The sequence below is a fragment of the Zosterops lateralis genome (assembly GCF_965231275.1).
Source record: "Zosterops lateralis genome assembly, chromosome: 23".
Classification (NCBI taxonomy): Eukaryota; Metazoa; Chordata; class Aves; order Passeriformes; family Zosteropidae; genus Zosterops; species Zosterops lateralis.
The window spans coordinates 5,694,648-5,711,334 of record NC_139783.1 but is presented as its reverse complement, the minus strand read 5'-3'; the positions used below and the strand labels follow the sequence as shown (position 1 = coordinate 5,711,334).

The following is a 16,687-nucleotide window of genomic DNA, read 5'->3' as shown; positions in this document are numbered from 1 at the left end:
AAGTTGGACAGGTCAGAGTTTGCTCACTCAATGCTTTGTGAAGTGATTTACTGGAATTCCATGGTGCTTTAAGATTTCTCATGTAGCTCATTCTCTGAAATTTGCAAGTTATAAGTTTGTTCTCCACCCTGGTGAGAAGTTTGTTGTTTTCTCCCATGTGCCCCCTGAGGGGATCGAGGTACCTCAAGTCCCTTTCCAACAGCGGCCGAGCCAGCTTGGGGCACAGCAGCAGGAACTGCAGTGCTGAGCAAGGCCTGGCTTGGCTGGAGGGAGCAGAAAGGCCAAGCCCTGAGCCCAGGCCTGGCACAGCAGGGCCTGTCCCTCCCGGGTGCCTCGGGGCTCTTTGTGGGGCACTGGGATGGCAGGGGCAGCAAGGACAAATGGCATCAAACTGCAAGCCCTGCCAGCCTCCTCAGGGAGGAGCCAGGGAGGAGCAAAGTGCAGGCCCTGAAAGGAAAGTTCCTCCTGTGGGGCCTCCAGAGGCGCTGCCAGAGCCCAGGGGACAAAGGCCTGGGTGCCTGTGGCCCTGCCAGCCCTGCCCAGCCCTTGGCCATGTGTCCTGCAGGCTGTGCCCCCTGTGCGTGCTGCTGCTGTGCCCTGGCCGGCTGCACACGCCCATCTCGCTGTCCCCCCCAGCATTTCCCAGCCCAGCATTTCTGTGCCCTCCCTGGGCTCCCTGCACCCAGCGCTGCCGGCTCCTGGCACACAGAGCCAGCCCAGGAGCCCACCCTGCCAAGGGCCTTTGGAGCAGCCTGGTGCCTGCCATGGCTCCTGACCTCAGCAGCTGCTCCTGGGATGCTTCCATGGAAGCCGAGCACAGCAACGCTGCTGGCCATTGGCCCTGCTCAGGCTCACACACTGTCAGGGCACATTCCCTGCCTGGAGGATTCATGCCTGTCCCAAGCCCTGCACTTGTGGCTCCAGCATTGCTTTCCAACAAGAACAGGGGAAGGCAAACTGTGTGTAGCTCATGGTATTTTACAGTGTCTAAAACTGGCTAAGTCATTGGTCTTAGAGGTGAGATCCATTTGGAATGAATGGGATGGAGAAGTAGGACAACATGGAAAAGGGGAGCATAGAAATCCATGGCAGAAAACATCTTGGATTGTTTCTTTCCATTTTCATTTCACTTCTGGAAATCTGTTTCAATTTTCCCACAATCTACTTCACAGTCATGTCTGCCCTTTTCAAGATCCTTCCCTGGAGAATGAGGTCAAATTTCTGTCACAAGATGTGGCACCAACTGCGGCTTCTCTTGGCTTTCCACACCACAAGTGCAGCACAACTCTTGCAGCAAAGCAGATCAAATATTTGGAGAACCTTAGAACTTGTCCTTTTTTTTCCTGATGGGCTGAGGAGTTGTGCCATTGGTGAGGTTTTCATTGTTACTGTTCTACCCTAAGAAAACATGACAGGGTATCTGGAGTTGTTAGGGAATGCAGGCCTGGCTGAATGCAGAGAATGAATCTCCAGAGGCTGCAGCCAGGAGTGGAGAATTGTGTGATAATCATTCCAACATGCCCCCAGAAGATGGATGCCAAGGGAGAAGAAGAAGAACTCAGGGCACCGCCCTAAAATCTCCACCTTGTCCCATTGCATCTACATCCTAAAAACGCTAAACTACAAAATCTTCTACATGGTGATAACTACACTACTGTCTGTCATACATTTGTGACTTGCAATTCTTCTCTGTGTTTGATGTTTTTCACATGGACCAAAATCAAAGACTGTGTCTTCCTGGGCTCTGTGCCAGGCAAAACCCCACTGCACAGACCCCAGACTCTCTTTCTCGAGTCCCAGGCCTCTCTACTGAGGTCTGTGACCATCCAGAGTGCCCAGAGGGATGCCCTGGACTCCAACAGCTGACTCCAACAGAGGCCACACCAAAGCTGAGTGGTTTCCCTGCTGTGGCCCAGCCCTTCCTGGCCCCAGGGGCTGATGGCATTTGTGCTCCCTCAGGTTCATCTCCCCACACCAACAGCATGGGGGTGCTGAGGCCTGCTCTGGGCAGTGCAAACAGGGGCTCCTGAGGCAGTGCTGCCGTGTCTGTGCCTGCAAGGATGCGGCCCCTGCGTGAGCTGGGGGAGAGGCCAGGGCTGCCCAGGGGGGATGTTGTTGGCAGGGGCATGAGGACGCTCTGGGACGCTGCCCTGGGGTGTCCAGCGCAGTGGGGATGGATCAGCCCCTGCTCTGCTGCTCCTGCCTGTCTCCCCCAGGGCCCTTGCAGAGCCCCAGCCCTGCTGTTTGCTCCCAGCCTGCCCAGGGCCAGCCTGGGGCTGCTCCCGGGGCTTTTCTGTGCTGAGCATTGGCCTGGGCGTCTTCTGGAGAGAGCCTGGGCAAGGAGCCTGGAGCCCCCAGGCCCTGCCCTGAGGCGTCAGCGCTGCCCCAGCAGTGCCCATGGCCTGTCCCTGCTGCAGCCCCGGCACTGCCACCCCCAGCCCTGTGCCCGGCCCCGAGAGCCCTCAGGCCCTACAGCAACACCAGGGCCAGGAGGGCAGCGGGGCAGGGCCACGGCAGCAGCACTGGCAGCACCAAGGGCTGCTGCTCCTGGGCACAGCTGCTGTGCCAGCCCTGATCTGCCCCCAGCTCTGCACACAGACATTGCTGCTGCAGCTGCAGAGAAGGGAACAAAAGGGGCATCTCTGCTGAAAACTTGGCTGGCAGATCCTTGAGTCCCTTTAAAGCCACCAAGAGTACAGCCCCTCATTGACACAGTCTGTGGCCACAGGGATGGTCGAGAGAAATAAAATGAGAAATGGCACAAACAGTGACATTTCTTTCTGGTTAAGAATTATGAAGTAAAACAAACAAAGAGGAACTCCAAAATGAAATCAACAAGAATTATCAAAGAATACTTTTATTACAAATTAATTGCAGAAATAGGCCAGCAGTTTAATGTTTCTGAAACCATCCAGTCATCAGTTTCCACACTGCAGCCTTAAGCTCCTGGTTCCTCAGGCTGTAGATGAGGGGGTTCAGGGCTGGAGACACCACCGAGTACAGAACTGACAGGGCCAGATCCAGGGATGGGAAGGAGTTGGAGGGCAACTTCAGATGAGCAAACAGGGCAGTGCTCACAAACAGGGAGACCACAGCCAGGTGAGGGAGGCAGGTGGAAAAGGCTTTGTGCCGTCCCTGCTCAGAGGGGATCCTCAGCACAGCCCTGAAGATCTGCACATAGGAGAAAACAATGAACACAAAACACCCAAGTGCTAAATAGGCACTAACTGCAATGAACCCAAGTTTCCTGAGGTTGGAGCGTGAACAGGAGAGCTTGAGGATCTGGGGGATTTCACAGAAGAACTGGCCCAGGGTATTGCCATGGCACAGGGGCAGGGAAAATGTATTGACTGTTTGCAAAAGAGCATTGAGAAAGGCACTGGCCCAGGCAGCTGCTGCCATGTGGGCACAAGCTCTGCTGCCCAGGAGGGTCCCGTAGTGCAGGGGTTTGCAGATGGACACGTAGCGGTTGTAGCACATGATGGTCAGGAGATAAAATTCTGCTGTGATAAAGAACAGAAAGAAAAAGAGCTGAGCAGCACATCCTGTGTAGGAGATGTCCCTGGTGTCCCAGAGGGAATTGTGCATGGCTTTGGGGACAGTGGTGCAGATGCAGCCCAGGTCACTGAGGGCCAGGTGGAGCAGGAAGAAGAACATGGGGCTGTGCAGGTGGTGGCCGCAGGCTGAGGCGCTGATGACGAGGCCGTTGGCCAGGAGGGCAGCCAGGGAGATGCCCAGGAAGAGGCAGAAGTGCAGGAGCTGCAGCTGCCTTGTGTCTGCCAATGGCAGCAGGAGGAAGTGGCTGATGGAGCTGCTGTTGGACATTTGTGGTGTCTTGGTATGGGGATCTGTAAAAAGAGTAATCATGGGATAGTTCAGTTTGGAGAGGACTTTCAATATCCCAGCACAGCTTGGTGGAACTTTCCCCCCACTGCCTGCCCAGGGCTCTGCTGCCTGGAGCTGTCCCTGCCTGCAGCTGCTTCCCTGTGCCCAGGGCTGGGCCCTGCCAGTGCTGCCAGAGCCCAGCCCAGCCCTGGGGGCTCAGCTCTGCCCTGCAGAGCCCTCCCAGCTCAGGCACTGCCCAGGGGCAGCTCTGGCTCTGCAGGCTCTGATGGCAACCTCAGAGCAACCCTGAGGAGGCTGGAAAAGTGATTCTGGTGCTGCCTGCAAGGGGCCCTGTGCTGATGTCTGTCACTGCCTGGTTTAGTAGGATCTGAGAGAAAATAGTTTTATTTTTCTAACCCTGAACTGAGTGATGAATATATATGTGCAATTTCCAATCAAGGCTATCCAAAGTAGTAGATTAAAATGCAGGATTTCCCTGTTTTAGCAGCCCCTGCCTTGCTGTGCTCCTTGAATAACGTACTTGGAAATTTTCTGGAGTTATATATAATTCTGAGTACAGTCCTGAACACTGCAACATCCTCACTACACAAGGAGAACACTTCCAAGCCTTACCAGCTGTCTCCTTCCACCCAGATCTTGTCCCCCAGTGCTGGGAGCAGCTCCCAGGGCTGGCTGAGAGCTGTCCCTGGCAGGCAGCAGAGTCCCTGCCCCAGCACAGCGCCCTGGGCTGCAGGACCCTGCTCTGCAGGACAGCCCTGGGCACCCCTGGCTGCTCTACACAGGAGACAAGCAGAGAATGTACTCACAGAGTCTGTAGGCATTGGCATGTTCCAGCTTTAGGAGAGGACTGCAGGAGCTGCAGCTGCATTGTCCTGCAGCCAGAGGTTCCTGTGCCAAGGGCTGGGAGTGATTCTCCCCCAGGCACTTGTCAGCCCCTTCCCAGCCCTGAGTGATTGAAGCTCTCTGTGCCTGTGTGCTGTGCCCAGGGTGGCTGCAGGCAGTGCCCCAGCCCTGCTGGGCTGGGAGAAGAGCTGCTCATCAAGAGAAATGTGGTTTTAAGCTCTTCTTGGTTGCCAGGAGCTGCCTCTGTGCCAGGAGCCCAGCCCAGCTCAACAGCACAGACACAGCACAAGGACTTTAATGACCCTCTCGGGGCTTGTGCTGAGGCCCTGAACATCAGTCCCTGAGAGGGAGATGAAGAAACCACTTAAGAGCTCCAAGTCAGAATCCAGCTCCAAAGTTTTCTGAAGTTTCAATGGGTCCCACTGAGGGACAGGAGAGAGAAAGTGTCCCCAGGCCCCAGGCAGAACAGAGAACTGCAGGCAGTGGTGACAGGTTTTTCAAAAGACTTTGGGTTTTGCTTTTGCCTTGGAATCTCTAAGAGGTTTGTGCTATCCAGTTATCTGCTGTAATTAGTCCCTTGAGAGGGTTTGTCAGTAATGACACTCAGTGGGGCTCGTTAATGCTTCAAGATACTTTAGTTATTTTAAGGTACTTGGAGTTTCCCTTTTAAAACTGACTCTGTGAGAGGTTTGTGCAATCATGGCCCCAATTATCTACTTTAACAAGTCCCTTGGGATTCTGAGTCAGTAACAACACTCAGTGAGGCTCATTAGCACTTCACACTACTCAAAGTTTATTAAGGAACTACTTTTTGACACTGAGTCTGAGTGCTGTGTGTGATAGTTGGCCTCCAATTATCTGCTTTAATGAGTCCCTTGGGAGCTTTGCATTGACACTCAGTGGGGCTCATTAATGCTTTGAGATACTCAAGGTGTTTAAGGTACTTTGGATTTTCCCTCCCACACTGAATCTCTGAGAAGCTTTTGTGCAATCCTGGCCTCCAAGTCTCACCTCCAAGGACTCCATAAGGAGTCTGTGTTGGGGATGGACTTCAAGGGGAACCATTAATGCTTCCAGACACTTTGGGTATTTCTCCTGACTTTGACTCCTGGAAAGGTTTGTGCAATCTCCTCTCAGGCCCTGAGGTTCCAGGGCTCAACTCCAAATGCACCACGGGACTCATTAGGATCAAACAAGTGCTGACAAACCATGGCTGTGCCTTGATTTCCCTCTGTTCTGGTGCAGTTCATTAGGAAGTTTTCCTCCTGCAGTTATGGAGAAAAGTTTCCAAGAGCTTCAAAGAAATACATATTTCTATTTGAAAGGAGGTATTTTATTACTGTTCTCTTTAGAGAAGCGGTGACTGACGCATTCAGTGACTGATATTGATCCACAGTCTCTCCCAAGGAGGTCTGCCCTGCTCAGAGAAGCTGTGCCTTGAGCTCTGGCCCAGTGTGGACAACCTTGCTGTACATTTCCAAACCCCATCCTGTCTCTCCTCACTCACCTGGGACCTGCTTTGCTTGAAAAACTGGCGGCACTCAGCCAACATAGGGTTTTTCTTTTTTTATTTTTTTAAGCAATCTAAAACTCCTGAGTATCCCCAGTGAAAACAGACAATCTCCTCAAGTGTGTGCCAAGGCCAAGGTGTCACCAAGGAGGTTCCCCTTCCCCAAGGCAGAACCATGCAAGGAATGATTTAGACACACAGGAAGTTCTGCAAGAAACACAAATCCAGAGTTGGCTGAAGGCAGAATTAGACCAACTGCTGAAGGCCAGACAAGCTTTGAACTCCTTGCAGCTCCAAGCTGCAGGTGGGTTGTTGGGAGGTGTGTGAGTGAGCCCAGAGTGAGGGAAGGGAAATGCAGAGAGGCCTGGAAGTGCTTGTGTGCAGACAGGCAGTGGGGAAGGGCAGTGCAAGGCTGGCCTGGGCCAGGAGTGAGGGTGGATCATCATGCCCAGCTGGCCTGGGCCATGGCAAGGGGCTGTGGCCACGGGCACTGCCCTGAGCCCACTGCCTGGGCCCCTTGCTCAGGGCTGGTGTCAGTGCCCAGAGGCAGAGGGGATCCCTTGCTGGGGGCTGTGCCATGGCCACCTGCCCTGTGCCGCGCTGGCTGCTCAGGCGCCGCGGGACCAGCAGCAAACGCCACTGCCAGGGCCAAAGGCAGCTCAGGCAGACAGAAAGGGTCAGGGCTGGCCACTGTTTCCATGGCAGCCCTCCCTGGGACACCACACCTGGGTCACCTGGCCTGGCCATTGCCATGGAAACTCAGCTCATTTGGAATGCAATAGGGGATAAAGGTTTTAGTAGGGCCTGTCCCAAAAGGACAAAGTGTGGTGTTTTTAAACTAAAGGAAGGGAAGTTCAGATAAGGAGAGATAAGGAGGAATTTTTTGATGGTGAGGTTGGTGATCCACCAGGACAGGTTCCCAGGGAGGTGGACAATGTCCCATCCCTGGAAACATTCCAGTCCAGCTGGGACAGGGCTCTAAACAACCTGATCTGCTGAAAGATGTCCCTGCTCATGGCAGGGGTTTGGATGAGATGAGCACTGCAGAGCTCTTCCCATCCAAACCATTCCAGGACTGCACGGGGACAAGGGGCTGCTCACTGCCCTCCATCCACTCCCCTGACTCCTCCTTGTCTCTGCTGGAGCCCACATCCAGCAGCCAAAGGCAGCCCCTGCTCTGGCCTTTCCCCCCTGCCCCAGGGGCTGCCAGAGCCAGGGGGGCACAGGTGACCTTTAGGCTCTGCAGGGCTCAGGCCCAGCAGCTGTGCCAGAGTCAGGGCTGAGGTGACACTCTGTGGGCTGGGGCAGAGGCCAGGCAGAAATGAGCCCTGAAGCAGCAGCTCTGCAGTGGTGGCCACCAGGCCGGGTTGCCAAGGGAGGCTTCTGGCCATGGCCTGGAAGCAGCTGCTGCTGCCAAGGTGCCTTTGGTGCCTCAGGCTCTCCCTGGCACAGCTCCCAGCACGGCACTCTGCACTTGTGCCCGAGCCCTTCCCTGTCTTGGGGCTGGCCTGGGGCTTTTCCTGCAGCGGGATCTGCCCTGGGCCTGGCACAGGAAAGGCAGTTCCTGCTGGAGCAGGAGGCTCTGCCTGCAATGGCCTCAAAAAGCCCCAACAGGGTCCTGTTTTCTTAAAAATTGCTTCCTAGGTCTGTATGTTCTAATAATTGTTATAGCTCCTATATGTGGAGTAAATTACGCTCTTTTTTTATTGACTCTGTGGTGTAAATGAATCTTTCTGTCAAATCCAGATCTGAATCAGTCATAGCTATATTTATAAAATGTATCTAGTATTCCATTGTTTCTCCCGTAGGACAAAATTCATTTTGGTTGAATTCCACCTGCCCTATCTTTAACACATAAACTTTTGACAAAGTCTGGGGCTAGGATTGGATCCAGCCACTTTAAGTTTTTTTTCTTAGGTGGAATTTTAAAAGTCTAGGAATCTTGGAGGGGTTTGAGGATCCATAGTGGGTCATTTCTCCACCTCAGGATGCAGCAGGAGATTCTCCAATGAAGAAATGAAGCTTTTGCCTGAAGCTCCCACTGTGCCCAGGACAGGAAGCCCTGGGAGTGTCTGGGACATCGCGGCTCTTTGGCAGCCTGGGCACTCCTGGGGTGTCACCGTGGAGCCCCCGTGAGTGCCTGTGACAGATGGGTGCCTTTGCAGCCCAAGGTGCCCTGGGATGTGCCCATGGCATGGCTGGGACTGCCTCTGCCCACAGGGCTCTTGAGCATCCCAGCTCAGGCCTGGGGCCAGACTCCCTTGCCATGGCAACCATTTGCAGTCCCATGGCCAGGGCCAGGGGATGCCAGAAGGGATCCCAGAATGGGCTGAGTTGGGAGGGAGCCATCAGGATCCTGGAGTGCAACTGCTGGCCCTGCACAGGACAGCCCAACAATCCCAGCCTGGGCCTGGCAGCGCTGTCCAAAGGCTGCTGGAGCTCAGAGAGCCCTGGAGCTGTGAGCCTTCCCTGGGAGCCTGTTGAGCGGCCCAGCAGCCTCTGGGGGAAAAATCTTTTCCTGAGATCCAAGCCAAAGCTGCCCCGAGTCAGCTCCAGCCGTTCCCTGCAGTCCTGTCCCTGGGCCCCAGAGGGAAGAGGTTCCCACAGCCCCAGCCAGGGACCCGCTCCCAAGGCTGTTGCCAGGGCAGCCAGGGCTGGCACCAGCTGTGATGCTCGGTTTCCCCGGGCCGGGCTTTAGGAATGGGATTCCCCAATTTCCTGCTCCTGCTAAAACCGTGCCGCCCCTGGCTGCCCTCCAGCCTCCCACTGAAAGTAGAAAAGGCAAAGACCTCAGGCTGGGAGAAGAGGAATTTACTGGCAACAACAACAAGATAAGGAACAAACAGGAATAGAAACAATAGTGATAACAGAAGGGATAAGACAAACTATACAGAGGGAAAACTACAAAAACACCTATTGGCTCTTCCCAGCTACGTGTTTTCTCCTGCCTTGAAAGGACACCCTTCTCCTTGGGGGAGAGAGAGGGAGTCCCTTTCCTGGCTGTGGCAATGACCTCATATGGGATCAAATAGAGTGAAGGGGCCATGGCCAGTCCCTGACATTCTTCAGTCTCACCTCTCAACATTGCCAGGGGCAGGGAAAGGGACAGGTGTCTTCCCAATGTGGCTCACAGTGAATGTGGGTCTCCAGGGTTCTGCCCAATGTGGGTCAATTATTGGAGGATGAGGTTGGAGACTCACTCCTCCTCTTCCCACAGTCGGGACACTCTCAGGGCTTCCCTTACCGGTGCTTCCGTTGGTGTCTTGTCAAGTTACAGCACTGGGTGAAGCTCTTCCCACACTGGGGACACTCGTAGGGCCTCTCCCCAGTGTGGATTCGCCGGTGGTTGACGAGGGTGGAGTTGTGCTTGAAGCCCTTTCTGCAGTCGGGGCAGTGGAAGGGCCTCTCATCAGTGTGAATGCGCTGGTGTGAGAGGAGATTGGAGCTCCTCTGAAACCTCTTCCCACACTGGGGACACTCGTAGGGCCTCTCCCCAGTGTGGATCCGCTGGTGTCTGATCAGGTGGGTCCTCCAGTTGAAGCTCTTCCCACACTCCAAGCACTTGTGGGGCTTCTCCCCATCATGAAGCTGCTCATGGACCAGCTCAGAGCCCCAGCTGAAGCTCTGTCCACCTTCTTGGAATTGGGTGGGTCTTTCCTCCTCAGAGCCCCCTGTGATGGGTTTGGAGCCCCTCCTCCTGCAGGATCTCTGGGGCTTTTCCTCCCCATTAGATTCCTGTGCTGTGGAGACACTCAAAACAGCCTCTTCCACAAGGTTTGGCTGTGGGGGTTTGTCCTTCCTGGTCTCCATCCTCAGCTTCTTGTCTGCGGGAGGAAGGACAAGTAAAAAATGGCATTTGCCTCCGTGCCACAGGGAAGGGGAAGGAAATCCCCTCAGTCCATCCCCAGCAGGACAGTGTTGGCAGTGGGGTTGTCCTGCAGCCGGGGGCCGTGCTGGGCTGGGAGATGGAGCAGGAGAGAGGGGGAAAGGGGCACTGACTTCCTCCTCACCTGCCTGGCTGTCCCGGGGCATCTTCCTCTTCATTGCAGCCTAAACTAAAAAACTAAAAATTAAACTAAAAATGCAGTAGTAAAAAAACCCAAAACAACAGACAGAGTCAGAATACAACCTGACACCCAGTTAGTCAGGGTGTTCGTGGCTGCAGTCCTCCTGGAATGACAGATGTGGTTGTCTTGAAGCAATGATCCTTCGCAAGGGTGTAGTTTTCCTCTGAAGGTCCAGTGGTGGTGTAGATGGGTCTGGTCCTTCTCTGGGAATCCAGTGGAAACAGGCTGTTTCTGATGGGGGGGAATGTCTATTTATATCCAGGTAGAAATGCTTGGCTCCTCCCTGTGGGAGGAGCATCTCCCAATGGGATGATTTACTTTTATCAGTCATGCAGTGAGCATCAATGGCCCATTAGCAGAAGATAAGGCCCTGGAGGGAGGATGGGTTGTGGAAGAGATAAAGAACACTGCCCCACCTGGTTTTAACAGCTGGGCCATTAACAGAAGATAATCCCTGGAGTTATGAGGGATGGGCCATGGAAGAGATAAAGAACACTGCCCCACCTGGTTTGAACAGATGGGAATGGAATACAAACTTTTGGTTCCATCTTGCATTGTAACCCAAGACTATTGGTCAAATGCATATTCATGAAGACTATACACATTTAAACATTCCTTTGTGTGCACATTTTCTGGCAATTCTCTAGCTTAGTTCGACCCCTGACCTCATCTTCCTAAATTATGTGCCATAATGCAGATGTGATTTTGAGACTTTTGTGTTTTATTTCCTCTCGAGGTCACCTGGTCTGTGGTTTGGCAGTTATTGATGGCCAAAGGGTCGGTGGTGGATTCCTCCTGGCTCTTTCTGTGTTACTTGCCTGGGTTTTTTTTCAATGTTATCTTATCATCCAGACATTTTAGCCAACGTTTTTCTTTCAATCAGCATTCGCCATTTCACTATTGTCAGTCAGTTACAGAAATACAGGCATCAGTCATTATTTCCCAACCATAGTCACTTCTGCAAAGATAGTTAGCAGATTTTAATTTTTTAATATTTAAATAATCTATTAAATTGTATATTTCTATTGTTGTTTATATTTGTATTTATATTTGTTTATGAATATTGTCTTTATACTATATATTTATAGTTTTATAATATACTCTATTTCAATATTTTGCAATACCATAAACTATAATACATTTATCACACTGGAATATGCAATCTCCACAGGGATTAGGGTATTAACTGCTAAAGGGTGACAAATTAGACTATATCAAAAGCTGTTTAAAAGAGATTACAAACTGCAGTCTGTCAAAATAATTTGCAAAAGCCAGGGTATAAGTGTGAAAGCCAAGAACTACACAGTTGTTTCTAACAGGTCTCCTGGCCTAACAGAACACCAGGACTGTGCTAAATGAACAGATGGAAGGAATTACAAGGATGCATGCTAGGAGTACTGGGGACACATGAAAGGCTATCTTCGTTTGAAAGACAGGGATCTGCTGGGGAGGGGCAGGGCCTCCCTAGAAATGGAGAATTCAAACCCCCTCCCTCCAAATTATTATAATTTAGAAGAGGAAAGGGGCTTTCAGGCAGAGGGATGAGGTTAGGAAGAACAGTTCTTTACTAGTATATATAACAAGGCAAACAAACAACAACAAGTGCAGCATTAATAGCAAACACAACCAGGAACCTTGGGAGGCATTGTTTCACAAAGCCCGGGGCAGTCCAATCTCTTGGGACCCTGAGAGCACCAAGCTGGAACAGTGGAAAAAATCCCAGGCTGGTGGATGGGATCAGAAGCTGTGCAGTGGCAGCTGGAATGGCAGGGATGTCCCAGCAGGGCAGGGCAGTGTGGGGTCACAGAGCAGCAAAAAGCCTCAAGGCAGCGCCGAAGAAACGGCGGCAGCGGGATGGGGCTGGGCCAGCAGGGCAGGGGGAGACGAGCTCAGAATTCCTGGGCACATGAGCAGGGGTTGGCAGATTTCACAGGACTGCACTTTGGTGGTGGCAGCAAACTCCTCCCACAGCAAGCAGCAGCCTGGCTGTCCTCTCCCCGACACCGAGAGCAAGAGAGAGAAGCTGCCCCCAGCCCTGTCCTTTTTCCTGCCCCAAAACTCACGTTATCTCCCCCTCCTGACTTTTGGCCACCTCTGTATTTTGGTCAAGCATCCATAATCACTCAGTGCTTAGTCTCCCACCAACTTACGGAGAAAAAATCAGTAAAAAAAAAGGATCAAACGGAACCTCCAATACTCTCCTTCTCCAACTCCTACTTCAGGGAACTTGGGCTCTGTTTTGGTTTGAATAGACAGGGATCTGCCAAGGAAGACCGGAGTCTCCCTTGGAATGTAACCCCCTCTCCCCTTTTACAAATTATTGTAAATTTGCAATTAAAGGGCTTTTAGGCAAAGATTTTGGGGATAGGTATAGCAGTTCTTTACTAGGGATATTAAAAATACAAATGTTGTAGTGTTGGAATTTTGTAGTGGTTTTTACTTGTCTGACGGTCCTTGGGAGATATTCTTCTCTTTTATGCTTCATTGCCATGGCTATCTGTGCATGCACTGAAGAGAAATGAACTCAGTTTCTGGGGAAATGAGCAGCTGCAAGTTGAGGGTGTGAAGTTTAGATGGTTGATAACTGGGTCTTGCAGGGCCTTGGGGCTGGCCATGGATTTCACAGCAAAGGCTGCAAAGACCCTGGAACAGACTTGTCTCTGGATTTCTCAGTCCCTGTGGATTGGTTTTCAAAACCTGTGGATGGATTGCTGAAAGTCTCTAGGTGCTTGTTGAACTCCAGGAGTTTTACCAGAGCAGACTTTCTTGGTGGATTTTCCAACCTATACTCTGAATTTTGAATTTGAACCATTCAAGAGTGTAAAATTGAATTAGGTTTTTTTTTTTCTTCCCATGTCAGTAAAGTTTTTCACCTTTGAGAACTTTGCCAGTCTTCTGCAGGGGCATATGCTTGTCTCTGATGATTTTGCAGTTTTCTTCTTCGATACTGTTTACATTACATGACTTTTATCAGTATTTTATAAATGCTTAATGTCTGAAAAGTGTAATTCAAATAAATTTATCACAGCCCATAATCAGCCTCAAAGATTTTCCAGATTATCTGAAAGGGGGTATAGGTAATTTAAAGGTGTCAAATACCACAGTCACTTAGCACTTGATCTCTCAAAGTACTCATCAGCATTTTTTAAACAGTATCCTCTTTTCCATCTCCTTTCATGTAAGAAAAGTCTTATTCCTGCCGTCAAGGTGTCCCACAATTAAAACCCCACAGCTCTGTTTAGTGCCTGTAGGTAGTTGAATTGCACTGTTTCCTTTGAAACCACGTACGTGCTTGGGCTGCAGCCCTTGAAAGAATTCCTGATTGCAACATAATTTTGTGTGTCACAGGAGGTTACTGCTGCTGGCAGGCTCTGTGCTGATCCTTTGGGAAAATAACTTAAAGGATAGATCAAATGGAGAGCTCAGTCAGCAGAGTCATTGATAGTTTTGCAGGTCTTAATTTTGTCAATTTTCCCTTCCTTTAGTTTTGTTGTTGTTGTTGTTGTTGTTGTTGTTGTTGTTTTGGGTTTGTTTTTTTTAAATAATTGTATTTTAAGGTGAAAGTCTGTTTTTCAGCAAAAATTTATTTGGAAGTTTAATGCCCCATTCGTTCACCCCAAATCTGGTTCCAGTTCTTTTGACTCCATGATGACTCAGCAAATTTACAGTCATTCCTTTTGAACTTTTTCTTATCTCTTATCTTATCTTTTTCTTATCAGTGGTAGTGCTGATAAAATTTAAAGGGCAATACTTTGGACAAAAAACTGCTTTTTATAGATCATCAGATTATTTTCATTGTGGGAAAGAGGTATTAGTTGGAAATAGATTCTCTTAGGGAAAGTAAGGCTTTCTATTTTGAGGTGCTGTGTTCAAAGAGATTCTTGGAAAGATTTGACCCATTTATCTCCATCTGATTTTAGGGGGAAGATGTGCAGGCTCTGAAGAGCAGCATTTGATGGCCTCAAGTTGGGCAACTCCAAACCCAAGGGGTCTGTTTGGGAAACGTTGATTTCTGTAGAGCAGGTACTAAAGTTGGGGCCAGAGCTGGGAAGTGTGGCTCCCAGCCCAGAGCCATCATCTCCATAAAACCACTCCTCCAAAGTCCTGGCGTATTTTGGGATAGCCTGCAGCTCAACAGTGAAAACCAAACTCTTGTATAAACAACAAAGAGGGAAAAGGGTAAAAAAATGTCAAAAGAAAGTAATTTGCATGTCTTGGGAGCAGAGAAATCATTTCAGTGAGCCCTCTCTGACAGAGAGTTTTGGAAAACGAACCCAGAATATTAAATTCACTGCAGGGAAAAAGCCAACTCCATGCTCAGGCCATGATATTTATCAAAAGCAAGTCTGTGACTGCAGGAACTCTCCTGCACAGAGGAATCCTGCAGGGCCAGCTGCTCTCCGGAAGGAGCCTGTGAGCTCCATCAGCCTTTTTGTCAAGCAGGGGCCAAGTCCCAAGTGTAGCAAGTGATTGAAAGATCCTGCCCAAGCCCCTGCCCAGGGGACCCAAGGTAAAGGGGGGGAGACCCCAGAGCCTTTTGGGGACACCTGGGACACACCTGGGAGCCCCTGAAATCTCTTTGGGAGACCCCAGACTCTTTTGGGGACACTTGGGAACCCCCAGACCCATTTGGGGAGTCCCAAAACCTCACTGGGATCCCCCCCAAAACCCTCTTGGGACCCCCCCAAACTTTTCTAGGCCCTCCTTGGGACACCTCCAGACCCATTTGGGGTACCTCGTGGGGACCCCAGATTCTTTTGGAGACACTTGAGACCCCCAAGACTCCCCTGGGATTCCCCCAGACGCATTTGGGGCACTCCTGACACCCCAGACCCTTTGGGGGTACCTGGGACCCCCCCACACCCATTTGGGGAGCCCTTTGGGACACCCCCAATTTCCTTAGAGACCCCCTTGGGACACCCCCACATCCATTTGAGGACCCTCTGAGACCCCTGGCCCATTTGGGGATTCCCAAAACCTCTCTGGAACCCCTTGGGACTCTGTCCCAGACCCATGTGAGGACACTTGGGTGGGACACACTTGGGAATCCCCAGACCCATTTGGGGACACCCAGAGACCCAAGGCCCATTTGGGGATGCTCCAGGACCCCCCTGGGACACCCCCAGACCCATTTTGGAACCTTCAGAACCCCCCAAAATCCCCCTGTGACACCCCAGACCTATTTTTGCCCCTCCTCCTCTCTTTCCCCCCACCTCCCAGACCCCCTTGGGTAACTTAGGAGATGTTTGGGGGTTATTTTCAAAAAACTTTGGAGTAAATTTGAGGAATATTTTGGGGTAATTTTGGCAATATTTTGGGACTATTTTGAGCTAATTTTGGTCTGAGATAATTTTGCTGAGATTTTTTGGGTTAATTTGGGGTAATTTTGGGGATGTTTTGAGGTAATTTGAGGTTCGTGGTGTAATTTTTTGGATATTTTGGGGTATTTTGTGGATGTTTGGGGTAATTCTAGGGATATTTTCAAGATATTTTGGGCTAATTTTGGTGTAATTTTGGGAGAAGTTTGGAGGATGTTTTGTGGTAAATTTGGCATTTTGTGAGTACATATTTTGGGGAATTTTGTGGTAATTTTTGTGTAATTTTGTGGATATTTTGGGGTAATTTGGAGACAGGTGAGAGAAAATTCCCCAGAAATGTTTCCCAAAAAATTCCCAAAGTTCTGCAGCGAGGGTGCCTAAAATGTCCCCGAAATATTCCAGAAAAATTCCAAAAAATGTGTGGGGAATGATACTCTAATTCCCCAAGCTGTCCCCAGAATATTCCCAAAAATGTGCATGGCATGTTTCTAAAATCCCTTGAAATATTCCCAAAAAATTCCCACAAGTGTTCATGGAGTGTATCTAAAATGTCCTTGAAATGTTTCCCAAAAAATCCCAATAATGTGCGTGAACTGGTTCATAAATGCCCCTGAAATATTCCCAAAATATTCCCAGAATCTTCTCAAAACATCCCCAAAATATCCTCAAAATATCCCTGGAATATGTCTCAAATGTTCCCGAAATATTGCTGGGGTGTTCCCAAAACATTCCCAAAATGTCCCTGAAATATGCCAACAACTTCATCAAAATATCCCCAAAATATTCCTAATTGCCCCCAAAATATTCACAGAATGTTTCTAAAATGTCTCCAAAATGTTCCTAAAATATTTCCAGAATCTTCTCAAAATGTCCCCAAAATACTCCCAAGAACATTCCCAAATAATTCCTAAATATCCCTACACTGTTACCAAAACAATTCAAAAATACCCCAAAAAAATTTTTTAACTGTCATTGCTGAGCTGTAATGGCCCATTAACAGAAGAGATCCCCATGGAGGGAATGGGAGGGTGAACAGGGATAAGAATCAATGCCCCACCCGGTTTTAACAGCTGGCTTGTTATCAGAAAGGCACTTGCACCCTC

General features: G+C 50.3%; 1 protein-coding gene across 1 annotated transcript; it reads right to left on the bottom strand.

The window, feature by feature from the left end:
* Positions 1 to 2,892: 2,892 nt before the first annotated feature.
* Positions 2,893 to 3,825, bottom strand: LOC310918460 (olfactory receptor 14J1-like; the record flags this gene model as incomplete). The annotated part of the gene is made up of 1 exon (XM_083877321.1): positions 2,893 to 3,825. One exon carries the CDS (start codon positions 3,823 to 3,825, stop codon positions 2,893 to 2,895), a length of 933 nt encoding a protein of 310 aa, XP_083733447.1.
* Positions 3,826 to 16,687: the final 12,862 nt, after the last annotated feature.